The sequence below is a fragment of the Emys orbicularis genome, chromosome 1 (genome assembly GCF_028017835.1).
Source record: "Emys orbicularis isolate rEmyOrb1 chromosome 1, rEmyOrb1.hap1, whole genome shotgun sequence".
Classification (NCBI taxonomy): domain Eukaryota; kingdom Metazoa; phylum Chordata; order Testudines; family Emydidae; genus Emys; species Emys orbicularis.
In genome coordinates this window covers 33,707,388-33,735,037 of record NC_088683.1, presented here as the reverse complement: position 1 = coordinate 33,735,037, position 27,650 = coordinate 33,707,388, and the positions used below count along the sequence as shown (strand labels likewise).

The window sequence follows — 27,650 nt, the reverse complement described above, 5'->3', positions numbered from 1 at the left end:
CCACTGAAGCTTGAGCTGGTAATGCAGTGGGGACTCAGCTTACAGTCCATTTGAGTGCTGGGAGTCCCCCAATGCCTTCCCAAAATTCCCACCTAGGGGTATTTGTTGTTTCTGTCCTCCCAGCCTATTAACTGGACCTTCTCTCTATTCAGTATAAATACCCACTTCAGCGTTTGGACCTTGCCTTACATGTCTGCACCTGTAGTGTTTATCTTAGCTCTGTGATTATGCTTGATCATTCAGATGGTGACCCGGGAGGGAGAGGGGGGAAGGCACTTTCTTCCCAGCATGCAGCTAGCTGGCCTCAGGACCAAGCTGCTTGTTCAATTGTGATGCGCTGCCAGCAGGGCTTCTGGGTTGGGGTCCAAGACCACAACTCAGCAGGCGAATGGTGACATTTCATCCAAACTGTCTGAGGAAGGGATCCACCAGACTGGCCACCTATGTCGGGACAGGATCAACCCCCCGAAGACACCACTGCCAGGCAAAGGACCAAATCTCCCAGTCTGGTGAACCCCCACCATACTACAAGTGGCTTGACCAGGTACTCTCTAGTGCTGCAGAACGGAGCCACTTACACCCTGGACAGCTCCCGGACCCCAGGGGAAGTTCCTGGGTGATCGACCATAGATGAAGGACCCGCAGGGAAACCTGGGGCTGTCGCCAACCACAGAGTCTTGGGTGAGGTGAAGCTGACACATACCAATGGGGGCCACAGCCATTCTGCCCTAATGCAGGACTCTAGGGAGGAGATGGAGAAACAGACCAGGGAGAAAGTGGCAAATGAATCAGCATTGCCTCAGCCAGATGAGAACTCCATTGTCAGGGGGGAATAACATAAGGGCCCGTCATTGCCTGGGTAGGACTAATCTGTATTGGATTATAACATTCAAAAACCAGTCGGAGAACACTTCAACCTCCCTGGACACTCAATTACAGACCTAAAAGTCGCAATTCTTCAACAAAAAAAACTTCAAAAACAGACTCCAATGAGAAACCACAGAATTGGAATTAATTTGCAAACTGGACACCATTAAATTAGGCTTGAATAAAGACTGGGAGTGGATGGGTCATTACATGCTAATTTTCCCCCTACTGTTACTCACACCTTCTTGTCAACTGTTTGAAATGGGCCATCCTGATTATCACTACAACAGTTTTTTTTTCTCCTGCTGATAATACCCCACCTTAATTGATTAGTCTCATTAGAGTTGGTATGGCAACCCCCGTTTTTTCATGTTCTCTGTCTATATTTATCTTCCTACTGTATTTTCCACTGCATGCATCTGCTGAAGTGGGTTTTAGCCCATGAAAGCTTATGCCCAAATAAATTTGTTAGTCTCTAAGGTGCCACAAGTACTCCTTGTTCTTTTTGCTGATACAGACTAACACGGCTACCACTCTGAAACCTGTATTGGAAGGTGGAGGGTGGCAATTGCTGGGTAGAGGGTGGACAACCCTTCTTAGAATGGGTACTGCCATTTCCATCCTTTCACCCCGAGCATCCAGAGGGCAGAGATCAGCTACTATCCTGTCTACCACTCTCTGCTGCATGTGGGAAACCATCATCCTCTCTCCCCCACACTCCCAGTACTCAGAGGGTAGGCTTCACTGCTGCTGCTGTGTCTGTGTTGTGTTCCCTGCTGACCATACGAAGCTGCTATCTTTCCAGATTTAAACTCCTGCCTGTATGCAAAGCAGGCATTATTAATACAAGCATACAAATGCCTGCAGACACAGAACGGGGTGGGAACAAGCACTTGCAGGGTATACAGCACTGTGCTTTCTCTCACACGGCACTAGAATTTTAGCATTTAAAGAGGCCATGCAAATTTTTAAAAAATAATGCTGTCCCAGGATGCAAGTCTGTGGCAAGGCCTTCGTTGGTGTAAAGTCAAGAGCACTTCAAAAGTCTCTTGGAAATACAGGACTGGACTCCCACTGCTGCAGGGAAAGGAGGGGTGGAAATGCACATCTCCATTGGATGGATGCTCCTGCATCTAGTTCATCAGCCTGTTCACATTGGCCTGAACTTTACTCCGGGCTTATGCAGCCAGCGACCACTGAGTGAGGCTTAGCCAGTCCATGGAAGGAAATGCCCAGGGTCAGGATTGCCATCATCACTCCACCTCCATGCAGGGACAGTGGTGTGATGAGAGGTGACCGTGTGCACATCCCATTCACGTGACATTGCACTGTGCCATTTGTGCGCATTATACCTGGTTTAAGGCAGCTGGGCTGTACTGCTGCTATTGTTCACTGTTAACAATTCAAAGCAGCGGTGATGCTAGTATATTTCACTTTTACATTAATTAACTCGTAATGCAGCTGCATCAATACTGTTGGTCACTGATGCACAGTGAAAGGTTAATTCAGCTGCACTGACAGAGATAGGCACAGTTGCACTGTTAGGTGCTTAAAGTTGATATTGATAGTGTTATTTACTTTGAATCCTTCCTTTGTTCAGTCCCTTTGCTTTTGTGAGTGCTTTGACTGCACTAGAGAGGGCTGGGCGCTTAACACAATTTTATTTCGCCAATCCCATCACAATAAAAATGCACGTTTGGAGAAGGCTTTCCGATACAGGACTACAGATACAGAGCCACAAGCTGCCCCTGACTCTCCGAGCCAGGCAGGGGGATTAGGATCTGGGCAGGAAAAAAAGGATTAGGCCCCCAGAGTTGGAACCTCTGGCCAGCCATTTCTGCTGCTACATGCCAGGCAGTGGGACTAGGAGCTGGGTGGAGAAAAGCCCTGCATCCCACTCCTCATTCAGAATAGGACCCATGGCTTTCCATTGGAACACAGAAACAAACACGAGCAGAATTGTTGTGCTGCAGTAAGTTGCCAGGCACACACCACTTCTGCCCATGTGACCAGAACGGACAAACATTGTTTTCCCAAAATACACCATGAGACTTTGGAAGGAGCAACTCAGAATAGTGCGGTGCTCAGAACCAAGGGAAATGCCCCCAGAAGGCAAGTGCCTTTGTTGGACTCAGTACTGTGGCCATGAGTGCACGGTAACTTGAGGATGGTTTGAGCTGGCCTTTCCAGCTTGGCTGCTGTCACTCACGGGCTGGCTAGCTGGAGTGGAGTACCTCGAGAGTAACCATTTGAGTTAACAAGGCAGTGAAGACAACCCCTTAGCTTCACTCTCATATGATTCTTATAGTTATTCCAATAAGAAAATGTATTTTGATTGCAGCTGATTAGCAGGACTCAGTTTCACTGTCTCCCTGTGTAGCGAACAGTTATCATTCCTTGCTGACAAAGGACTTTATGTGCGTAGGGCTCTGTTTTGGCTCTGGGAGTCTGTGCCATGCAAGAGTGTATGTGGAGGTGTAGTACATGTGTGGCAAAAGCCAGAGGCAGAATGTTTTCACAGGGGCTGGGGAAGCATGCTCAGATGTGCCTTTTTTAAAGGGGCATGGTCAGCCTCTGAGATCAAGTATGCGCATAGAGGGACGGGGCCTGGTCATGGCCCCAGTTCACTCAGTGGAGACGTGGAACACATCTGGCTGTGCCAGCTGCATCCTTCCCTCTTGGGGAGGGAGCAGTGGCTGTCTGGCTGCCTATTGTGCAGGTGTACTGATGGGGGAAAGTGGCACCCTGAGCTTGTGTTCCCCGCCTAAGGACAGCCAGAGCCTGACCTTTAATCTAAACCAGGGGTCGGCAACCTTTCAGAAGTGGTGTGCCGAGTCTTCATTTATTAACTCCAATTTAAGGTTTCGTGTGCCCGTAATACATTTTAACGTTTTTAGAAGGTCTCTTTCTATAAGTCTATAATATATAACGAAACTATTGTTGTATGTAAAGTAAATAAGGTTTTTAAAATGTTTAAGAAGCTTCATTTAAAATTAAATTAAAATGCAGAACTCCCTGGACCGATGGCCAGGACCCGGGCAGTGTGAGTGCCACTGAAAATCAGCTCGCGTGCTGCCTTCGGCACCCGTGCCATAGGTTGCCTACCCCTGATCTAAACTCATTGCATCTGGGTGAGGAGAATGAGCAGACTCCTAGAAGGTGACAGTTGTACTAGTCTGCCTTAGAGATTAATGTTGCAGTTTGTTTTAATAACAGGAGTACTTGTGGCACCTTAGAGACTAACAAATTTATTAGAGCATAAGCTTTCGTGGGCTACAACCCACTTCTTCGGATGCATATAGAGTGAACCATATATTGAGGAGATATATATACACACACATACAGAGAGCATGAACAGGTGGGAGTTGTCTTACCAACTCTGAGAGGCCAATTAAGTAAGAGAAAAAAAACTTTTGAAGTGATAATCAAGATGGCTCAGTACAGACAGTTTGATAAGAAGCAAGTGTGAAAATACTTACAAGGGGAGATAGATTCAATGTTTGTAATGGCTCAGCCATTCCCAATCCCTATTTAGCCCTGAGTTGATTGTGTCTAGTTTGCATATCAATTCCAGCTCAGCAGTCTCTCTTTGGAGTCTGTTTTTGAAGTTTTTCTGTTTTAAGATAGCCACCCGCAGGTCTGCCAAAGAATGGCCAGACAGGTTAAAGTGTTCTCCCACTGGTTTTTGAGTATTATGATTCCTGATGTCAGATTTGTGTCCATTAATTCTTTTGCGTAGAGACTGTCCGGTTTGGCCAATGTACATGGCAGAGGGGCATTGCTGGCACATGATGGCATATATCACATTGGTAGATGTGCAGGTGAACGAGCCACCGATGGTATGGCTGATGTGATTAGGCCCTATGATGGTGTCACTTGAATAGATATGTGGACAGAGTTGGCATCGGGCTTTGTTACAAGGATAGGTTCCTGGGTCAGTGTTTTTGTTCAGTGATCAGATGAAATATGGCTACACCACAACAGTCTGCAATGGAGAGACAAATGCAGGCCCCATTGATAGTAGCATACATGTCCCACAGTGCTGGCTGCTGGTGGAGCTGATAGATAGGCTATCACGTTTCCATCTGCAAACACAGACCTTGTGTGATGATAGCAAATTCACCTGTTATGAAAACAGAATGATTCTATATCCAGCAATGATGATTGACCCCACCTCACCCCACCCCCTTGGTATCCCACTGTTACCTTCGGAAGAACAAAGCAAGCTATCAAATACCATTGGGGTTAAACTCAGATTGCAAACTATACAATCGCTTCAAAAGCCATTGATGGCAATACTGGGTATTCTCTCTCTTTTAAAGTCAATTTAATGCTTGTGAAAAGTGCTGGGTTGACAGCCCTGCAACCTGAAGTCCTCTGTTCCCACATAACTGATATGCAGCTATAGAAACAATGCTAACTTCTCTCTGCTGCCTTCTAGTGCACCTCAGCCCTGTCTGGAGGGGCCCCCTTTATGAGTAAAAGGGGAGTTTGCTCTCCATGCCCATTCACTCTTTGGTTTCTTTACTGAGACTGCCAGTTATGATGGTGATTTTTATGATTCAGCCATAAAAGGAACTGAACAGAGATCACTGACTCGTTGTATGTAGGCCACTGAACAGCCATCACAGAGCAAGAATTTTCAGTCACTATTTGAACCTAAAGTGATAGATTTTACCAATTCCTTTTACTTGGTAGTCTGCACATTTGGAAATGTGATTGGCAATTATATTCTTAAATAGAAATTAACAGTTTTCAATAATATGATGTGTGCTTGGAAAGGCCACAGCTACACACGTACTGGGGAGAGAAGTGATTGGTTTATTATATTCATAAGTATCTTTTTTGAATATTAAATATTAGACCTCTATTGAAAAGCATACTTCATAAGAGAAGTCTGAAGATTAGTAGATGTAGTTTAGCAGAAACATTTATTATGTAGTTATCCGTCACTAATGACATCTGATGAGAGACAATTGTGGCCACAGAGACAATTCATGAAATAAATCCTAATGGCTTCAAAACTAATTTATTAAAGGATTAAGAGGGATTTTCTGCATAAAGAATGCAGTTGCAGAAGATTATCTTAATGCCACTATGACCAGAATAAACCATTAGAATCAATGGGAATTTTTTTACATTGACTTTAGTAGGAGCTGGAGCTCCTATTACAATAAAAATTAGGAAGTTTTGCTAAAGTTTCCAAGGACTGCAGATATTAAATATGGAAATTTGCACACTCTTGAAATGTTTGCTCAAGATGGAACCAAAAAAACTCATTTCCCCCAACTGAGTGAGATCCAAAATAACCAGAGAAATTCATCTAAAGGTATGGACTAAATAGCATGGGCCAGATTGTGGCTTTTTATCAGGGGCACATGGAGCAGGGGGGAAAACATGGATGGATCCCTCCCCATGGCCCACACAAGGGCTTGTCACAGTTACCATTCCTGTGCTTGGGGGGTATGCAGGGATGGCTCCCCTCACTACACAGTGCACCAAAGGGAGCACTGAAAATGCAAAGCTATGGACCCACCTCCCTCCCTTCCCATCCCACTGTTAGGAACACTGCAGCTGCTTTTAGCCATTTGTACCTTTCTCCAGTAGAAGATGTAGGGAATTCCCCATCTAGTGAGTCCAGGCTTCCAAGCTCACATTTATATTGGCTCCAAGTGTAACAGACTCAGTTTTTAAAGCCTCTATCTAGAGTATGATGCTGAAATCAGTGGAAAGTTATTGATTGTGTTTTTATTCATTTCCAAAATCTGCTTCTATCTGGAACAAATCAGATGTTCCTATCAGCTTTAATATAGTATCCAGTTACTATGGATTTAGTTATGTTTCTAGGTTTGTTACCCCTTGTGTATCTCTTCTCATTGTTAATAGTTAGTAATCGATAGAATGTATTCCCAGACTGTTCAAGTTAGCTGTAATGCGGCAGGCAAGCTGGCAATGATGAAAATCAGCTTCCTGCAAAGCTCCTAAAGAGCTCCCAGTAAGAGTCCCAGTTTGTACTGAATGACTTTTCCTCTACAAAGCTACTGTCGGATCCAAATTGTTGCCATGGTTTTCATATAAGGAGATTTACAGGACACAAAAAACTTAAAGAATTTGACTGAGTTTGAAACCTTCATTTGTAATTCTAGAAAGGCCCCATATGAGGATATTTGCATAAGAGTAGAGCCTTCTCTTCCCAGAGAAACTTGCAGGAAGCCCTTCAGTTACACAAAGCTCAAATGCAACTCAAGTAATGCACTAAAAAAACATGTTGTTGACTTACCATGAACAGTGCATTTACCAGAGTCCTGTAGGTGGGTTGCATGTTTAATTTACTCTCACACTTGAGCGCCCAAAGAGTTTTTGTCTGAGTTAATGATATGGTAGCCTGATAGGTTTATGATGGTCTCAGGGGAGCTCCTTACAAGAACAAAAGTTACTGCATCAGCAGATTTTTTTTTTTTATTTGGGAGGGTTTGTCCCAACTATACAATTACTGAACAGCATGCTGTTTAGAGTGTGAGGCACACATACAGTGTGGATAGATCCATTCATGGATCTATCTCATGAATCAGAAGAGGTTATATATGTACTTTATTGGTCATTTGTATTATTTATTCTCTGGCACTAACTGACATTGCTCTTTTTAAAAATGTGTAGCAGTTACAATTACAAGCATATATAGGAAAGTATAGAAATTAGATGTTCTATTGTTGAATGCATTTAAAGGAAATTCATTAAGAACTGTGTGACTGAAAGTTCAAACCATTTTCATTAATCAAACGTAAAATGCTACTCATTTTACTGAGTGCAAAACATAGCTTTTTAAACTGTGTTCAAGGAGACGCTCACTGAACAAGTGATATTTGGTTCTGTTCTCCAGTGTTCCGGTCTAGGGGTCAAATATGTGGCTTTTAATCAGGGGCACATGGAGCAGTGGGAAACATGGATGGATCCTTCCCCATGTTCTATGACCTGTGCTATGGAGGTCCTTGCTTAGGCCCATATCATCCTGTCTGATAGAATAAACAGTGAGAGGAGGCTTTGGGATTAGGAAATCTCTGAGAGGGATCCCTTGTGGAAATCCTCCCTTCCCTGATCGTTCTGTCAGGGAGTGGGATGGGATTTGTCCCACCCTCACCCCCACTGAATAGGGCTTGGGCCCACTCTCAAACCTAGGCCATCCAGGCAGAAGGCCTATGCCTCCATTCTAGCTCTGGCACCAGCAGTTTCTCTCATCCAACCAATAGAGGGTCCCAGAGAAGATCCTTAGGCATAGCAAGATCCAACAGTGGGAAACTAAAGTTAGACAAATTCAGATTTGAATAAGAAGTGGTGAGAATAATTAACTCCTGGAACCACTCCCCAAGGGCCATGGTGGATTCTCCATCACTTGAAGTCAAGACTGGATGGCTGTCTTGCAGATATGTTCTTGTTCAACCAGAAGTTATGGACTTGGTGCAGGAGTCACTGGTGATGTTCTATGACCTGTGCTATGTCGGAGGTCAAACTAGATGATTATAATAGGCACCTCTGGCCTTAAAATCTATGAGGGAGGGAGGGAGGGAGGGAGGGAGAGGGAAAAAGATAACACAGCTCCAGGCCATGGTGTCTTTTTCAGTCAATCGCTGAAGGGCTGGTTGAGGGATGTGCTGCTTCTCCTTTTCCCCCTGCAACCAGCTACAGTCCTCAGCTCCACCGAGTGCCCTCTGTAGGGTCCAGAGGAGGTAGTGGTGTGGTGCTGTAGAGACAGCTGTTCTCCACTTCTGTGTGGGATGGGAGATGGGGAAGATCCATATGTGAAGTGTCCCTTCGGTATGTGGAAGACAGTCTATTTCACTGAGTTTTTCCTCAGGCAAACCCCAGTCAGTAGAACTTTCTTCTGGTAAGGGCTGAGTGAAAACTGAATAAAACCTAAGAAAGGAAGTCAGGATTTGACTCTAAAGTAATGATACTTGATGTTTCATTGTTGTGATGGGGACTTAAAAGTAACTTGTGTCTAGCTTTGTATATCAGGAAACGAAGGGGTAGAGCAGCAAAAGTCATTCCAGGGACACAGAGCTGTGAAGTGTATTCTGTGCTAGAGAGCGAAACTGCTCAGATATTGTGTATACAAGATCAAATATAATTCATGATAGCTTTAAAGAACCAATTATACTGTTAGGGAAGAAATGGACCATACAGACTCATAACATTTTAATGTCTTTCTCCTCTGTAAAAGCTTTTTGATGAATTATTATCTGTGGAATTCACTAGCTTGCCAGCATCTCAAGGGATTTGTTTCTTCTGTTCTTTATGCACAAATTAAAACAAATCTTCCAGGAACAATCATCACGGTGCATTTAAAGTTTTCATTTAACAAGTCTGCATCTTGCATGCTGGGCCAAGTCCTGAAGTCTTTATTCAGTCCCAAGCAGACAAAACTGCCATTGGAATTCTGGGAGTTTTACTTAGGAAAGGACAGGGATTCTGATCCCAAGAGGTGCTGAGCGCCCACCATTCTCCCTGAAGTCAATGGGCCAGAGTCTGAATTCCTCACTCGGGGACCCATGCTCCCCTCCACAGCATGGAGACTACAGACTTAGCCTCACACTGTTCCATTTCCCTAAGCCTGCAGAAGCCACTTCATGGGGTTTGGACTCTGTGATTTGGAGGGGGCTAAGAGGCAGTGGATTCAGAGCCTTTAAGGTCAGAAGGGACCATTATGATCATCTAGTCTGACCTCCTGCACAATGCAGGCCACAGAATCTCACCAATCCACTCCTGTAACAAACCCCTAACCTATGCCTGAGTTACTGAAGTCCTCAAATCGTGGTTTAAAGACCTCAAGGTGCAGAGAATCCTCCAGCAAGTGACCCGTGCCCCACGCTGCAGAGGAAGGCGAAAAACCTCCAGGGCCTCTGCCAATCTGCCCTGGAGGAAAATTCCTTCCCGACCCCAAATATGGCGATCAGTTAAACCCTGAGCATGTGGGCAAGACTCACCAGCCAGCACCCAGGAAAGAATTCTCTGTAGTAACTCAGATTCCACCCCATCTAACATCCCATCACAGACCATTGGGCATATTTACCTGCTAATAATCAAAGATCAATTAATTGCCAAAATTAGGTTATCCCATCATACCATCCCCTCCATAAACTTATCAAGCTTAGTCTTGAAGCCAGATATATCTTTTGCCCCCACTACTCCCCTTTGGAAGGCTGTTCCAGAACTTCACTCCTCTAATGGTTAGAAACCTTCGTCTAATTTCAAGTCTAAACTTCCTAATGTCCAGTTTATATCCATTTGTTCTTGTGTCCACATTGGTACTAAGCTTAAATAATTCCTCTCTCTCCCTGATATTTATCCCTCTGATATATTTATAAAGAGCAATCATATCTCCCCTCAGCCTTCTTTTGGTTAGGCTAAACAAGCCAAGCTCTTTGAGTCTCCTTTCATAAAACAGGTTTTCCATTCCTCAGATCATCCTAGTAGCCCTTCTCTGTACCTGTTCCAGTTGGAATTCATCCTTCTTAAACATGGGAGACCACCAGAACTGCACACAATATTCCAGATGAGGTCTCACCAGTGCCTTGTATAACGGTACTAACACCTCCTTATCTTTACTGGAAATACCTGGCCTGATGCATCCCAAGACCGCATTAGCTTTTTTAACGGCCATATCACATTGGCGGCTCATAGTCATCCTATGATCAACCAGTACTCCGAGGTCCTTCTCTTCCTCTGTTACTTCCAACTGATGTGTCCCCAGTTTATAACCAAAATTCTTGTTATTTATCCCTAAATGCATGACCTTGCACTTTTCACTATTAAATTTCATCCTATTACTCCAGTTTACAAGGTCATCCAGATCTTCCTGTATGATATCCCGGTCCTTCTCTGTATTAGCAATACCTCCCAGCTTTGTGTCATCCGCAAACTTTATTAGCACATTCCCACTTTTTGTGCCAAGGTCAGTAATAAAAAGATTAAATAAGATTGGTCCCAAAACCGATCCCTGAGGAACTCCACTAGTAACCTCCTTCCAGCCTGACAGTTCACCTTTCAGTATGACCCGTTGTTGTCTCCCCTTTAACCAGTTCCTTATCCACCTTTCAATTTTCATATTGATCCCCATCTTTTCCAATTTAGCTAATAATTCCCCATGTGGAACCGTATCAAATGCCTTACTGAAATCGAGGTAAATTAGATCCACTGCGTTTCCTTTGTCTAAAAAATCTGTTACCTTCTCAAAGAAGGAGATCAGGTTGGTTTGGCACGATCTACCTTTTGTAAAACCATGTTGTATTTTGCCCCAATTACCATTGACCTCAATGTCCTTAACTACTTTCTCCTTCAAAATTTTTTCCAAGACCTTGCATACTACAGATGTCAAACTAGCAGGCCTATAATTACTCAGATCACTTTTTTTTCCTTTCTTAAAAATAGGAACTATGTTAGCAATTCTCCAGTCGTACAGTACAACCCCTGAGTTTACTGATTCATTAAAAATTTAGGATTCTCCTCCTTCAGATTTGCCTTCCCCCCATCAAGCCCACCAGGGAAGCTGGCACAAGAGAGTACAGCCTGAGGCTGTATTAACTTGGGCAGCTTACCTGCCCCGTACTGCAGGATCCTCTAGGGAGGTTTAATGGGGCATCATGGAAGCCCTTGAAAGTATGGTTCCTGCAGTGATGATTCTTTGCCCCTCTGTCCACAGAGGTAGAGAAGATGACAAGGCCCTAAATGAGAATTGCAGGATTTCCCAATGGTAGTTTGCCTTAATGAGGCTTTTGGATTGCGCCCTATGTGCTCACTCTAGCTCTCTGATACATAACATTTTATTATGATTGTAATGACACAGTCCCACATAACATTGTCATAAGCAAACTAGGGAAATGTGGTCAAGAGGAACTTACTATAAGGTGGGTGCACAACTGGTTGAAAGACCATACTCAAAGAGTAGTTATTAATGGTTCGCTATCAGACTGGGAGGGTGTATCTAGTGGGGCACTGCAGTCTGGGTGAGGTACTGGGTGTGGTACTAGTCAATATTTGCATTAGAGATTTGGATAATGGAAAGAAGAGCAGGCTTACAAAATTTGCAGATGACACCAAGCTGGGAGGGGTTGTAAGCACTTTAGAGAACAGGATTCGAATTCTGAACCACCTTGACAAATTGTAGAATTGGTCTAAAATCAACAAGATGAAATTCAGTAAAGACAAGTGCACTTAGGAAGGAAAAATAAAATGCACAACTACAAAATGGGGGGAAATTGGCTAGGTGGTAGTACTGCTGAAAAGGATTTGAGGGTTATAATGGATTACAACTTGAACAAGAGTCAGCAGTATGATGCGGTTGGAAAAAAGGCTAGTATCATGAGGTGTATTAACACAAGTGTTGTATGTTAGACATGGGAAGTAATTGTACTATGGTACTCGGCACTGGTGAGGACTCAGTTGGAGTGCTGTGTCTAGTTCTGGGCGCCACACTTTAACAAAGATGCGGACAAACTGGAGAGAGACCAGAGAAGAGGAATAAAAATGATAAAAGGTTTAGAAAACCTGATCTGTAAGGAATAGTTAAACTGGGCGTTTAGTCTTGTGAAAAGTCTTGAGAAAAGAAGACTTAGCGGGGACCTGTTAGCAATCTTCAAATATGTTAAGAATCATTATAAAGAGGATGGTGATCAACTGAAAGTAGAACAAGAAGCAGTGGGCTTAATTTGCATCAAGGGTGATATAGGCTGGATATTAGGAAAAACTTTCCAGCTACAACGGTAGTTAAGCTCTGGAATAGGCTTCCAAGGGGAGTTGTGAAATCCCCTCATTGGAGGCTTTAAAAATCTGTTGGATGAACACCTGTCAGGCAGTGTTCCCTCTTAATTTTTTGCATCCATATGCAGAATGAATTTTGTTATGTGCACCAATATGGAGGTGATGTGTGGCGGGGTTTGGAATGTGGGAGGGGGGCTCAGGGCTGGGGCAGAGGGTTGAAGTGCGGGGGGCGGGGGTGAGGGCTCTGGCTCCGGGTACGGGCTCTGGGATGGGGTTGGGGATGAGGGGTTTGGGGTGCAGGCTTCCCCAGGGCTGGGGTGGGGAGAGAGGACTCCCCGCAACCCTTTCTCACCACAGCAGCTCAGGGCCAGGGCAGAGGCACCTTTCCCTGGCCATGGCAGCTCTGGCTGGGGTGGGCCGAGGGAGGAACGCCTCTCCCTGCCTGTGCAGCCCTTGGTAGCCTGCTGCGCAGCCACACGACTGTGCAGCCTAGAGGGAACTTAGTTGTCAGGGATGATCTAGGTTTATTTGGCCCTGCCTCAGTGCAGGGGGCTTGACTTACTGACTTCTCAAGGACCCTTCCAGCCCTTCTATGTACTTTGGAAAGGCAGCTGTGGGTAGGCAGACCTAAGGTATATGGCAATGTACACCAAATATGGATGGGAAGGATTAAGGCCTTATTCTGTATCTACTGTAGTAGATGATTTTCTGACATTGATTATTAGGGTTTTTTCCACATTAGTGCAAGCTGAACATTTCCTCTTATAAACATCACAAAACTGGGCTTGAAGCAATTGAAAATTCCAGTCCCGCCAGACTACAGTACAACATTTTAACCAAGTATTGTACATGTAATAATAACAATTTTAAATGTCCTTTTATCTATACCTTTGCTACTCTTTTGTTTCAAAGCAGGCATGGCCTTATTGCAGCAGGACTCCCTTCTATTGAGCAGATCTTTTTTGTAATCTACTTTAATGAGAAAAAAACATTTTAACACTGTGCACTGTTTCTAGCAGAGTCATTTAAATGGCACCTCAGGAATTCAGTGTAATACTTTGAAGTGTGCTCTTATCTGTATTTAATCACACAGAAACCTATAGTAACTCACTGATTTACAGAGAAGTTTTTAAAGAATTTCACATCTATGGCGGTGAGGGGAAACAGCACTTTGGAGGAACTGTCTTTGCACGTGGCCACACAGGAATCCTTGTGTACTTTATTGGGTCCCTTCCAAAGGCCACTAACCTGACACAATCACACAAAGTACTTTTATTGAACTGAGAGAGAGTGAGAGAACTAATTTCTGAAGGCCAGGCTGTGTCACCTTTACTCATGCTGAATGATACTTTTCTTAGCAAGTTGTTTTATGGAAGAAAATGGGACTACTCCTAAGTGAGATACTATCCAGTGTGAATAAGAGTGGCACAATTTGGTGTTTCTAGGTATTTGTAGGACTCTGATCACAGTAATGGTTGCGCTCCAAACACACAATTAAACATGATGAATCAGAACACTTACATACCATAATGCTTATGTATGGAGGGTGTTTAGGGCTGAAGTGTGGGTGAGGAAGGAATTGCTGGACTAAAAGAGAGGAGTGTGTAAAGGACAGGGAAAACGTGGGGAGGGGAACAAGAAGAAGGGTGTGAAGCATAGTAGGCAGAAACAGTGAGGGCAGGCAGCTGGAACGTTACAGTGGTAGGAAAAGGGTGGGGTAAAGGAACCAACAACCAGTGACAATACAGAATTGAGAAAAACATTGTACAAGGTGAATGAGACAGACCAGTCCTATGGTGATGACTGTATGGATTGTGGTACCTAGGCCCTTGTCTGAGGGGAATGGACATAGTCTCCAAGTGGTGAAAAAAGGTGCATCTTGCTGCTGCCTCTTTATCAAGGAGCAGAGAGGAATCCAGTAATACTTAGCGGCTGGGCACAATTTTGACAATTTTGACTGGTGGCTTCCAAAGAAGGGTGCGGTCAAGGTTTTGGCTCTTTCACTCTCCCTACCAACATTACGGTTGTCTTCCCTGGGACGAGCTTCATCCAGGCACTGGTCTCTTGTAGGAGGTATGTCATATCTGTGAGGATGTTGGTCATTTGTGCTGGATAAGAAATGTACAGTTGAGTGCCATCAACGTATGCATGGCACTACACAATTTCTTCCCAAGCCATCACGTATATTGAAAAGGGGAGGGGACAGAACTAGTCCTGTGGGACTCCACATGTGAGAGCTTGTGAGGATGAGAAGCTGCTGCCTGTTATCATTCTTGAGTGTGGTAGAAAGGATTGATGAAAATCAGTTGAGTGCTACACCATTCACACCAGCTAGATCTTGTAGGGAGATGAGTAGTGTCTCATAATTGACTATGTCAAAAGCCACCAGCAGGTCAAGCTGTATGAACATCAAAGTTTGGCCTCTGTACATAGCCATAAGGATGTCACCATTCTGTGCTACTAAAGACAGCTCAGTGTCATGACCCAGCCTGAATCCTGATTGTGAGGAGTCCCAGGATGTCACTATCACTTGTCTAGGAAAGGGAATGGTATGGTGATTTGGTTTTTGCAGCGTTTGATCCATTTACTGTAAAGTGCTTTTTTTTCTGTCACAAATTCTTGTGGGTGTGTACAGATTCAAGTCAAGAGCAAGTACGTACCAAAAAAATTGCCTTTAGACTATTCAGTGAGTAATGAAGGAATAATGCACATCAAAGGAATGAAAAGTTTGTGTAATAATTTGTCATACTTACCTTTGGTGACTATCAGAATGTATCAGAGTGGAAATATGTGACGGATTCTCCAGTCTTTATACTGGCTTGTTTTAAAGGTGTTGTTCATTTTTTTCTCTAGAAATCAGCAAGGGGCAATTTTACAAAGCAGAAATTAACTTTAGTGTGTTTGTCCTAATCTGGCCCAATTTCCAGTTGCCTGACTGACTGTTCTGATCAGTGCAATCTATAAGTTCATGTAGCAGCATTAAGCTTGTCTGGTATTTACGAATTTATTTCTCCCTAAGTTGTAAATGTCACACTTTTTTTGGTTCCTGCTGCTTTATTTGTTGTTTCCAGTTTGTTTATTTTTTGGAGGGGGTTGATTCCATTTCTGTGCCCAGCGAGACGGTGTCTGTAGCTGTCAGTTAATGAGCTTTTTGACCACTGAAGCAGTGAAGTATTGCCTGGGAATCTGAAGGCTTTTTTCCCCCTTTCCTGGGTTAGATAGTTGGTCTGAGGCCAACAGGTTAATGAAAGGGTTCTCTGAGCATGGCTAGCTGCCTAATGAGACTGAGCATGTTTGAACCAAAACGGCACCACAAACTTCCAGCATCTGCAGTAGACTTTGGAAGGTGCTCCATTTTCTGCTAATTATTACTGGAGCTAGAAAAATTGTGAAATAAGTTGGTTTGAAAGTATATGAACATGCTACATTTTACCCTACAATACCACTAATAATTTTTTGAGCTAAACAAACAAAAGTCTAGAAAAATATTAATTTAAAAAAGAACAACTAGGAAACAGATTCTTTTTAACCTTTAACCTCTGAAAATACTCAATAAATCATTAGCTACTCATTAACAAAAACAATGTGTGACTTATTGACCAGGAAACAAAAACTTGGAAGCTTTCATAGAGAAAGGGTACCGTTGGTTTTGGAATGGCTTTTCTTTTTAAAAATAAGTTATGATGATGGCAAACAAGTTGAACTGTGTATTAAGTCTTAACACGGAAAAGGACGTTAGTCTAATAGCTTAACTTTTTAAAATAGATGTTTTTTGTGCAGTGAGCTAAGCAAAGAATATGTTTATAATATGCACCTTCATATCTGTCCCCTGAGAAGAATGGATTTCCTTATGCCAAGCTTAACTAGGTTTGTTGTGTCTCCCTTTCAAGGGTACTCATTTATGTTTTTCACACTGTTGTTCTTGTCTACAGTTTGCTGCAAAGCCGTTTCCTCTGTTGTCAGTTGCTTCAAAGGAAGCAAAGAGGCCAGAGCAGACTGAAATATTTATAATAGAAATGTTTATTGTTGAAATGAGCCTGCGTTGAGTTCCTGAAACATCCATAACAGTGGAGCAATTTTATGAGGTTGAATAAAAATATTTTTTACTCTCTGGATGTTTCCGGAAAAATAAAGTGGGCACTTCCACTCAAAAATGTGCACTTGTGAATTTTGAGAAAGCTGCCACTGATGAAGGAGGTGAAGGTGATGCCACCATAAAAGCCATGTGGTCTAGAGGATTAAGCACAGAGCAGGAAATCTAGAGTTGGGTTCCCACCTCTGCCACTAACTGACCAAAGAAACAGTTTTTACTTTGCAACCATTATCATTAAGTACAAAATATTAAATGTCATGGATCTGATTTATTTACAAATAAATCCACAGAAGTTTGGACCATTTTGTTAAACTGGCCACTGAACTTAGATTGTGACATTTGGGAAATATAATTAATACAGTACAAAAAATGTAGCCATTAAGTGTTTAAGACAGAGCCTTCATTATCCCTTAATCTGTGGATCTCTTCTCTACAGTATTTACCACGAGACCATCTGTACCTTTAATGGATAACTGAATGGAGCATGAATGATTTAAATATGTGCTTTCAGTGGCTGGAACTTCTAAATCATATTGAAGTACATCAATTTAGCATTGTCTCTGATTTTTAAAGTAAGATACTGACAGAAAGGATATCAAATTTGCAGACTATAAGACAGATACATGTTCTGACGACCCCATCACGGTAAAACTGAAATTTCACAGATTAAGATTATTAGCATTTTAATGTGTGAATGTACACCTGTGAGAGTATATGTATATTTGTTTATGTTGAAGAATCAGGAAAAAAGCCAAACAGATTGCCATTCCTCAGCTGGATCTTACTAGAATCTGACTTGACATCTTGAATAAAATACATGTGTGGAGGTGTCACTTGAGTCTGCTATAGACCTTAGAAATAAAAAATCTGCACCCAAAAGGATGTCATCTTTACCTTTGGGCTCTGAGAAGATGGTTCCTCCAGATCACATTTGATGGCATTCATTGAGTCTGAGACATCTCACAGGTGTCTTTATCATGGTCTGAAGGAGAGAGGTGGTCTGATTAAACAGGCTTGGGAGTCTGGAACTTCTTCATTATAATCGTGAGGCTAACCATGGCTCTCTCTGTGTCATGGGGAATGTCATGGGTTAAACCTTAAACCTCAGATTGCCCCTCCTTAAAATGGTGTCAGAACTCTAACCTCCCTCACTGGAGTGTTGAGGCATAGTTAATGTTTTTAAAGCTCTGTGGAGATTGTGTGTGCTAATTGCCCTTATCTGAGGGAGGTAAATATTATTATTGCTATTTTACAGGTGGGGGAAAGTCAAATACACGAGGCTAAGTGATATGTCCAGGCTGCAGAATGAGTCAGCGTCCAAAGTAGGATTAGAAATGAGGGGTTCCTGGCTCCCAAAAGCCTATGCTTGATTGATTAGCCAGAGCTGCTTCTTACCCTTATCTAAGTAAGACAAGAATCTGTAAGGTCATTCATTGGCAATGTAGCAAGCAAAAATAAGAATTGGTGCAACGTACCTGAACGTGGGACATGATAATGACGAGAATGCTCTGCAAGGTGCAGCTTGTTTTTGTGAGACAAGGAAGAATCAACTTCATTTCTAATTTGCATATGTGGAACTGAGACCTCTGCGTAGATTATTTTTTGGTTATTTATTTATTGAGCTGTTGGTACCTCTGCATATTTCTCACTTTTACAGCATGTGGTCTTTGAAGTTTGAACCCCAACCTATTTCCACACAAACACTATGTGGAAAGGCAGCCCTTAGGGTTAGACAGTGAGAGGTAAATTTTCAGCTCTGTGAGCAGGACTTAGTTACATGACTTCCATTAACATTAATGGGAGTCATGCTGGTAAATTCCTGTGCACCACACTGAACGTTTACTCATGAATGCAGAATTACTGTACAGCAAAGCTAATGAAACTTGGCTTTTAGGTAGCATGGTGTTTCAAGAGGAGATTTTCAAAGGCACAAAGGGCAGCTAGGTGCCCAGTTCCCATTAGAAGTCATGGGAACGGAGCACCTAACTCCCGCTTGTGTCCTTGAAATCTCCCTCTGAGAATAACAGTGTGGATGTTGCTATTTTTTTACTGAACCTATCTTCTGTAAGGGCCCAGTCCTGTTCGTGTTGAAGTCAATGGCAAAACTCATTTGTCTTCCATATGAGCAAGAATCAGTCTCTAAATAGGAATGCTTTGTCTGCTATCATTTAGTCTCACCAGTTTATTTTTCTTTGCACTGTTATTCCTGATCCATTGTTGCTTTGAACCCTTCTGTATAAGGAACAGTTACTTGATTTATTTTAATATTTACTTACATCATTTTAGATGTTTGTCTTTTTGTTGTAAAGTATGCCCCATGTCAGTTGCTGGAAAGGTGGATATTGTAACCATATTTAAAAGGAAAAAAAGACTCTCCATAGCCCACTAAATCACCAACAAACTTTGTCCCTTACCAGCAATTGATCCCTCCCTTTCAGGGAGTCTTGGAGAATAAACAGGCCGTGCAACATGATGAGAAAGTCAGAAGATTCAGGATTTTTTTGAACTGAGGCGAGGAGAAAGTTATGTAGTTGGGGACCCCTCGATGACAAACAGGCTGCCATATTCTGTATCAGTTTAAGCTTCCAAGCTTTTCCTGTTTTAAGAACTGTAGAGTATACTCTAATAATCTAATGTTGAGGTGTCAAAGGTCAGGATCACTGTGACAGAGCATCAGCTAAAAGAAAAAGTTGCAACTCCTAGTCAAATATAAGGGACAAAAAGCTGCCTTGGCCACTGCAGCTACTGGATATCCAGAAGCAGTTGTGGATTCACTAGGAAATCCAGGCTGCAAGCCTGATTAACTGTGGGCAGACTCCTCCAGTGGAGGGAGAAGACGCCCTCTGGCATATCCTCTGGTGCTTCTAATTTAATAAACAGACTTGTTTAACTAAAACATCTTGAACTTAAGTGTTAAGTTTTTCTTCAAAATGTATAACATTAGTACCAAAAATGTAAATTACAACTTTGGAGCAGAAGGTTTTGCTATTAGCTGGAATATTTTATTTATTAATTCCTTAATTTTGACCAGCTTGTTACTAACATTTTCAGCATCGCATCTATGTATGTTCCCAATCATTTCCAAATTAGACTATGTAGCCCATAGAATCTGGGAAATACAAAACGTGCCTTAATATCACTTAATAGAGGTCAAAACCTTTACATGAACAGCTGCCAAACTATGTGATCATGTTATCTGTTCATAGAGGAAATGGAAAATACTTTCCAACTGGAATTGTTTGAGACCAGGAAACTTCATTTTAAAATGTTTTTATGCACCAGTATAATTAGCTTTATAAATGAAGCTGTTATTCTTTGCAGCTCATGAAACTGACTGTTAACCATTTCAGTAAGTTCATGCAAAATCTGAAACTGACAGAATTGATCTTTTATCCCCGTTACTTCCTAGGCTGCAGTACAGATAAATTCAATACCAAAGAAATGTGCCATGTAAATGACTATATAAGTTGTGAAGGGAATGCACTGCAAGCTAAAGCAAACTTGCCCATGCATCATTATTGTTTTCAACAGTTGCTACTATTGATGATCAAAGGATCATAAGAATATCTCTCTGATTTCAACTATGTAATAGGTAGGGTGTTAAATATTGAGTAGCCCCATTGACCTCAGTGGGACATGAATAAAGTGAGCAGGATTTGGCTCATGCAATGCTGTATATTACATACAGTGTTCTCATAGAAGCGGTGAAGTTAGAGAAGAAGGACTCAGTTGCTTTCTACAGGTATGAAATATGAAAAATGGCTTTCTTTTATCAATTGTTGTTATTTAGTTTAGACTGATACTGTTATTGTTGTTTGCAATGTTGTCGTAGTCCTGTTGGTCCCAGGATAATTAGAGAGACAGGGTGGGTGAGGTGATATCTTTTATTGGCCCACCTTCTATTGGTGAAAGAGACAAGCTTTTGAGCATACATAGAGCTCTTTCTCACAGTGAGCTCGAAAACTTGTATCTTTTAACAACAGAAGCTGGGTTGATAAAAGATATTACCTCCCCCACCTTGTCACACTGTTACTGTGTCTCTTACAAATATGTTATTCCTCAGTTTGAGGGATCTGTATCTCAGTTTCCGGGTGACTGTTTAGTTCTCCGCTTAGTTACACAGGTGTCAGACTGAAATAACTCTTTTGAAGTTAATGGAGCTATAAAAAGACAAAGGATATTCTTGTGGTTAAGACCCTGGGTGGAGATTTGTGTTCAGTTCCTGGTGGTGCCGTAGACTTTTGTGACCATCAATCTTTTTTTTTCTGTGCCTCATTTCTCTGTTTGTAAAATGCCACACCTCTGCCTCACAAGGGTGTTGTGTGAGCGTAAAGTCATTAATGCTAGTGAGGAGCTCAGTGCTATAGTGTGAGTATCCAGATAGACAGTATAAGACGAGAACTGGCCTTAACATTTGTTGCCAGCCCTGCAAAACATTTGTGACCATGTCTCTCATCACCCACAAAAATATTTGAAAATGTTGGCCTATGTGATTGAAGCAAGACCATTGAAGGACTGAGTGTCAGAGCTGAGAATGATCCCTTGCCCTCTGTCCCTTGTTTAGTCCACTACACCATGCTGCCTCTCTGTGGAACTGCCTCCCCTTGTGGCCTGAGGTCGTTCTGTCTGCTCAGCAGAGGAGCAGGGGTCGTTGGGACTCTGAGGCAGCCCTAGTGCCATCAACAGTAGTTGGGTGACACAGTGGTATACAGTTGTGATCTTGATCTGGAATCTTCCCCAAAATCAAGTAGCCTGTCGCTGTATTTTTTTCTGCACTCTAAAGCCCAGTCCTGGGTTGCTGTGAGGGGGCTGTCATTCTTTTAAATGAAAAATTGGTTTCACGCTTTTAACCCTAGTGAGACATATTGTGTCAGTTTATATTGTCAAAGCTGTTTTTGCAAGGAAAAGACTGAGAAATATAATATTTTTAAGTGAGCTCTTCACTTTAGATGAGAGGGGAGAGTTGGTGACAGGAGCGGAATTGTCACGCTGTTCTTCTGGATGCTTGTTACTATTCTCAGATGAAGTCAGCCATTTTGTTTCCTCTTGCACAGTTGAGTTCTAAGTGAGATTGCCTTAACTAATGCATGTTTGGTTGCACAGCCTACTTTAGTCATCTTAAAAACAGAATGATGCTGTATGAGTGGATTGCAGGCATGTTGATTCTGCTGAGTTTGTAGCCTTATTTACAGGTATGCTGTTTATTTTCTTGAAGCCCCACATTGGCCGATTAGGAATTCCTCATGGACCTTCAGGAGAGAAGGTGGCAGTAGTAACAGTGGATGACTGTGACACTGCAGTGGCTGTGCGCTTCGGAAGTCTCATTGGGAACTACACATGTGCTGCCCAAGGAACTCAAAGTGGCTCAAAAAAGTAAGGGCTTTTTATAGATGTTTCTTATTCATTCTCATATTTAAAAGGAATTGAGCAATAACACATGGGCAGTGAGAAGAAAAGCACACATAGCAAAGAGTTTATAAGAAAACAAACTGACTAAACTGGCAGATGAAATTCAGAGCACAGAAGTGAAAGGCAGTGTATATCAGAAGGAGCAATTTAAATGGCTCATACACATTGTTGAGTCTAAAATAACTGTAAAGACACAAGAAAAAATGTTTGGGATCATTGTTGAAAGCTCAGTGGAAACATCTGTTCATTGTACAGCAACAGTCAGAAAAGCAAATAAATTGTGAGGCTGCATTAAGAAAAAGAGAGTAATACTAAAAAGATTTGGACATCATATTTTAAATTAATGGTACATCATCCCATCTCAGAAAGGCTATAGGAGAAATAGAAAAGATCCAGAGAAGGGCAATGAAAATCATTAGATACATGGAAAGCCTTCTGTCTGAGGAAAGATTGAAAAGATTAGTATTATTTAGTTTAGAGAGAAAATGAATAACAGGTGAGACATGATAGAAATATATAAAAACAATGAATTATATTGAAAATGCCAGTCAGATGATTATATTTACCCTTTTCCAAAATACAAGAACAAGAGGACACTCATTGAAGTTAAAAGACTCATTAACATTTAAAACTGATTAAAAGATATACTTTTTATAGGTTCTATAACTATCCAGCGGAACCTACTGCCACAGGATGTTAACATAAGGAGCCTAGGAGGATTCAAAAAGGAACTAGCCATTTATGAATAACAAGATTATTATCCATAGTTACACCAGCCAGAATAAAAGTGTATATAACATACTAACCTTCCTGCTTTAGGCTATAAATCAACATCTCACTACCTGGGATTAAAAAGAAATTTCCATAGATGCATGTTGTTTCATAATTTTCCATTTACACCTTCTAACATAGCTAGTACTGGTCACTGTCAGAGACCAATATTTGACTCTATTGATGTGGTTGGTATGGCAGCTCCTACAGTCCTAAATTACAAATTTGCAGCTAATTTTATTATGATTCTTTTTGATTATTGAGATTGGTACTTACAGTCTTGTGAAGCTAAATCCTGCAAATAATGAGCTAACAGAAAACAGTTAAATATCTCAGATTTCTTTAGTCAGATTAGCTGTGAAGAAACTGTAAAGTAAAGGAGGCTAAACAAATGACATGAAAATAATCCAGCAAATTTCTTACTTCTTTAGATCTTTGGACCTGACTGGACCTCTCCTGCTTGGGGGTGTCCCAAACTTGCCTGAAGACTTCCCTGTGCACAACAGAGAGTTTATTGGCTGTATGAGGAACCTCTCCATTGACAACAAGCCAATCGACATGGCTAGTTTCATAGCCAATAATGGCACTCTTGCAGGTATAAGCGTCCAGATCTTCAAAAGGCCACAAGAAAAAGCTTTCTGTCACGCTCAGAGTTCTTGTGCACACCAAGAACCAGATTTTCAAAGGCGGGTGCATGGGGTATGCATGGAAAACTGCAAGTGCAATCTTTCCATGTGAAAAATAGCACTTGATTGGCAGGGTGCAAACTGGTGTAGGTCAGCTAGTTGCGCATGTACACAGCAGTGAGGCACATGAACATTTTTGCGACGACAGTCCTTGAAATTTTTTTGCCTCAGGAGAAATCCTGCCCTCCTACTCCGTTCCCCCACCCCCGCAATGATGCCACTGGATATGGAAGGCCCAGTTGGTCTTGGAACTATTTCAGCTCAGCTGAACAGTGGAGGGGAGGATTTGGGAGTATGAATAAGGAGTCTGCCCAACCCTAGTGCAGAGCAGGTTGGATAGGGTTATGGGGAGAGGGAAACATGCTTTTACTCTTCACTGCCAACCCCTCTGCCATCTCTCTGGGAGAAATATAACAGCCACAGAAGCTGTTGCATCTTTGAATCTGTAGTAGCCACCATGGAGCTGTCTGGAAAATAAGGGAAAAGTCTTTCTAGCCTGGTCACTGTATAAATCCCCTACATGTACCCCATTTGTTTGAGCGAGGTGAAATTCATGCCAGTGCCGAAGACCCACACAATGTCCTGAGGCTGTGTGCACCACTTAAAGAATGAAATGGCACTTAGGAGGTTCACAAAGCTTCTGTAGGTCCTGAGGAGAATATCATTCAGGGATTTGCACATAGAATTTAGCCCTAAATGAACATTGCTCTAAGTCGTGTTCCAAGCACTCTGATGGCAAGGTGGTACTTGAGCAGCACTTCTGCCCTGAACTGTAACAGTTGAACCAGAATTTCTTTTAATAACCCTCCATTTTCATATGTTTGCATCTCAGCTATTAAAGCTCACTCTGCTCTGAAACGAAGTGTAATGAGGTCAAGAAGAGTGGAATATTTTAACCAATTCTGGTTATACTTTAAAACAAATGCAGTAGCTCTCCAAATCTGAAATGTAAGCTGCTCAGAAGCTTGTGCATACTTATCATGAGTTTTAAAAAACTGTGGTTTAAAAATGAAACATGAGCTGCACTTCTTCTGTCCTGCTGAATACCGGTGTACTGCCTTATAAAGTGACCAGTTTCTGAGTACAGTCTCAGCTGTCTGGCTCCTGTATTGGAAGAGGCAGCAAGTGGGAAGTGGTGCTCAGATCTCCACAGGACAGAGCAGAGCAAATCACTGATTTGTAAAAGTAGTTAGTTCTTTCTTCTCACAGCCTGGTGGAGGTCTAGTTCAGTGATGCACTAGAGGAGGCACTCACTTCTGATCCTGTGTGTTCTTTTCAGGTAATTAATGAGTAATGACCATGAGTTAAGGGTGGAACTTCAGCACTAACTTTGAATTATCTGGCTTTTGCCAGATTGTGTCTTTACCTTAAAATTAGCTGAACACAATTCAGTTTTTCATCTAGGTAAATATGCTCCTGTTTCAGGGGAAGTAGAACAAAGAAAGATTTCAGTTTGGTTGCTTTCTGATTTGGAGGCACATTCCTACATAGTATCACTCCACTGGCTTCAGTAGAGTTACACCAGAATTAAGCCGTTGGTCTTTATCTAGGAGGTTTCTTGGTCTCTTTTGATCATATGGCTCTCAAAGTGTTGTAATGCTTTAATGATTTCCTTTGCCTTCAGAATTGAACAAAGCCCAGAGACGGTCACTCAGAAACGTATTGTTAAAGTAATTTTAAGTCTGTTTTGATGTTATGCAACCACCATTACCAAATACACAGATGTGGAATGGTTTTAGGCTGAATAGCTCTGCTTTCTAAATTCCAGGTTGTGCAGCTCAGAAGAACTACTGTGATACTAATTGGTGTCAAAATGGAGGCACATGCGTGAATAAATGGAACACCTACACTTGTGAGTGCCCCCTGCGGTATGGTGGGAAAAACTGTGAGCAAGGTAGGTGCACAAGGCTCCCAGTGTATGTGTCCTCAAGTTTACCTGTGTGTTTTGGCATTTAGTTTTTAATAATTAACTTCTCATAATGTATATGAAAGTTTGAGATGCTTTGGGGACAGATAATGGAATATTGCAATAAAGTGTAAAATTCATCCATTATATATTTGAAATAACTGTGTGTGCTCATCTATATATTAAAGATGGTTGCTGACTTTTGGTTCAAAAAGCAGGAAAATATCAATCAGGAAATCCTATTGGGATAAACAGTAATAGCTTTTATCTTTTCCTATTATCTATTTACTAACATTAGTGGATTAGTTCTACAAAGATTGGCACTATTGATAATTTACTTAAAATAAAATCATCTGATCCAAAGTATATAGAAATCAATGGAAAGACTCCCTTTGACTTTAGTGGGCTTTGGATCAGGCCCAAAATGAACATGGACTTAATTATTACTTCCTTCAGCAATCCCTCCTTAATAAGAACACTTTACATTTTATTGGGCTATACTTATGACTGAAAACACTATGTATAGATATGTAAAACCTGTTAATAAAATATAGGAAAGGAGCAGCAGGTGTGCTTTATAAGGGAATGAAAAATTTGGACCCAGTTACTTTCCTGGGGAGGTAAGGGAGGTTCCTTATTAGGAAAACCATAGCTGGCGGCTGAGGCTCAATGCAGCAGCATTGGCATTACAGCCCCGACCCACAGTCTATATGGGAATAGCAGCTAGCCTAGGTTAGTACAGGTTGCTAATTTGTAGTGATGCTCCCATTCTAAGGGGAAAATCCCAGCAAAACTAGATTTAGGTTGCTTTCTAAGAAATAAAAGTTCAGATTCTAGCCTCACCTGCCCTAGTGTAAATCTGGAGTGACTCCACTGAAGTGAATGGAATTATTCCAGATGTACACTGATGTAGTTTGACTCATACGTCTTTGAAATTTGAGCAGGGGTTTCCTTATTCCGTATCCAAAAGAAGTTAGGCACACGCTTGCTTCCCGCTAGCAGGAAATAGATGCTAAAGTGATTATTGGATGATGGTTCCTCAAAAAGAAAGACCTCATTTGTCATGTTGCCTGATGACAGGTAGCTTTGTCAACCATTCGCTGGTTTCATCATGTGTTATATAGCATCTGACTGGTTAATCTCTCCACTGAGATTAACTGTGCTGAAACTGCAGGATTGGATGATTGGCTAAAATGGCAGGGCCTAATTCTGATATCATTCATACTGGTGTAAATGTGGAATAATTCCACTGAAGTCAAGGGGCCTGAGTCTCTTCTCTCTTTCTCCTAGTTTTGGGTAGAAAGATCAAGAGTTGTATCAAATTCATATTTTCTTTACCTATTATACCAAAAAAAAAAGTATCAGATCATCAGGTTTTTGAGTAAAAAAAATTACCTTACTGGCTATTTTACATAATTAAAAGGTACGTTTTAATGCCTAATCATGTACCTAACTAGTATGATTCATGGTAAATGCAACAGTATTATCCCCCATTGCAAAGGTTTCTCATGCATTAAATATAGTGCTGTAATGCTTATTCTTGCCAAAGCTTCAATTTCTTGAAGAATTTTCAGTCTGTAGGCAACAGGTCACAAATAACTTACTTATTTCTCATAATATAGCTGTGGGGCAAAATATCCATTAAAGACAACTCAGAAATTCAAAAAGAAGGGAACTATTAGCAAATGTGGGCAATGATTTCAGGAGCCTAAAGTTGAAGTCAATGGGAGCTACTGATGCTCAGCACTTTTGAAATTCAAGCCACTTATTTAAGTGCCTAAATATAGACTTGGGAGACTTCTGGTTTTGAAAAGTTTACATGTAAGTGTAAAATCCTTATTGGGGCTCAGTTGACTGATACATTCTGAACAGCTGTTCTAGCAATTTTGCATCTCTTTCAACCTCACTGAATATATATCAATGAACTTGGCTAGGCCAAGAATCTATCTTATTTGAGTGTTAAGCTCTTCAGGACAGGGGCCATGTTGTTACCTGCACACAGTTCTCTGTTACACACATTCTAGGGCACTAACCTTTACCTTTCCATGGGCTCAAGGCGTAACCCTATTACTTTAGGCACACCCACCCTTTCCCAGTTCCTAGGGCTTTGGGTATAAGGCACCCAACTTTACCCTAATTTTGTTGCCCGACACTCTAGAACATC

The 27,650-nt window shown here is 41.8% G+C and overlaps 1 protein-coding gene across 1 annotated transcript in view; it reads left to right on the top strand.

Moving 5' to 3' along the window:
• Nucleotides 1-27,650, top strand: part of CELSR1 (cadherin EGF LAG seven-pass G-type receptor 1) — a 285,263-nt gene that overhangs the window by 183,144 nt on the left and 74,469 nt on the right. The window contains exons 6-8 of the mRNA XM_065408216.1: nt 21,930-22,087; nt 23,326-23,489; nt 25,349-25,474. Of these exons, the coding sequence (XP_065264288.1) occupies nt 21,930-22,087; nt 23,326-23,489; nt 25,349-25,474 (448 nt within the window). The remainder of the gene's footprint in view (nt 1-21,929; nt 22,088-23,325; nt 23,490-25,348; nt 25,475-27,650) is intronic.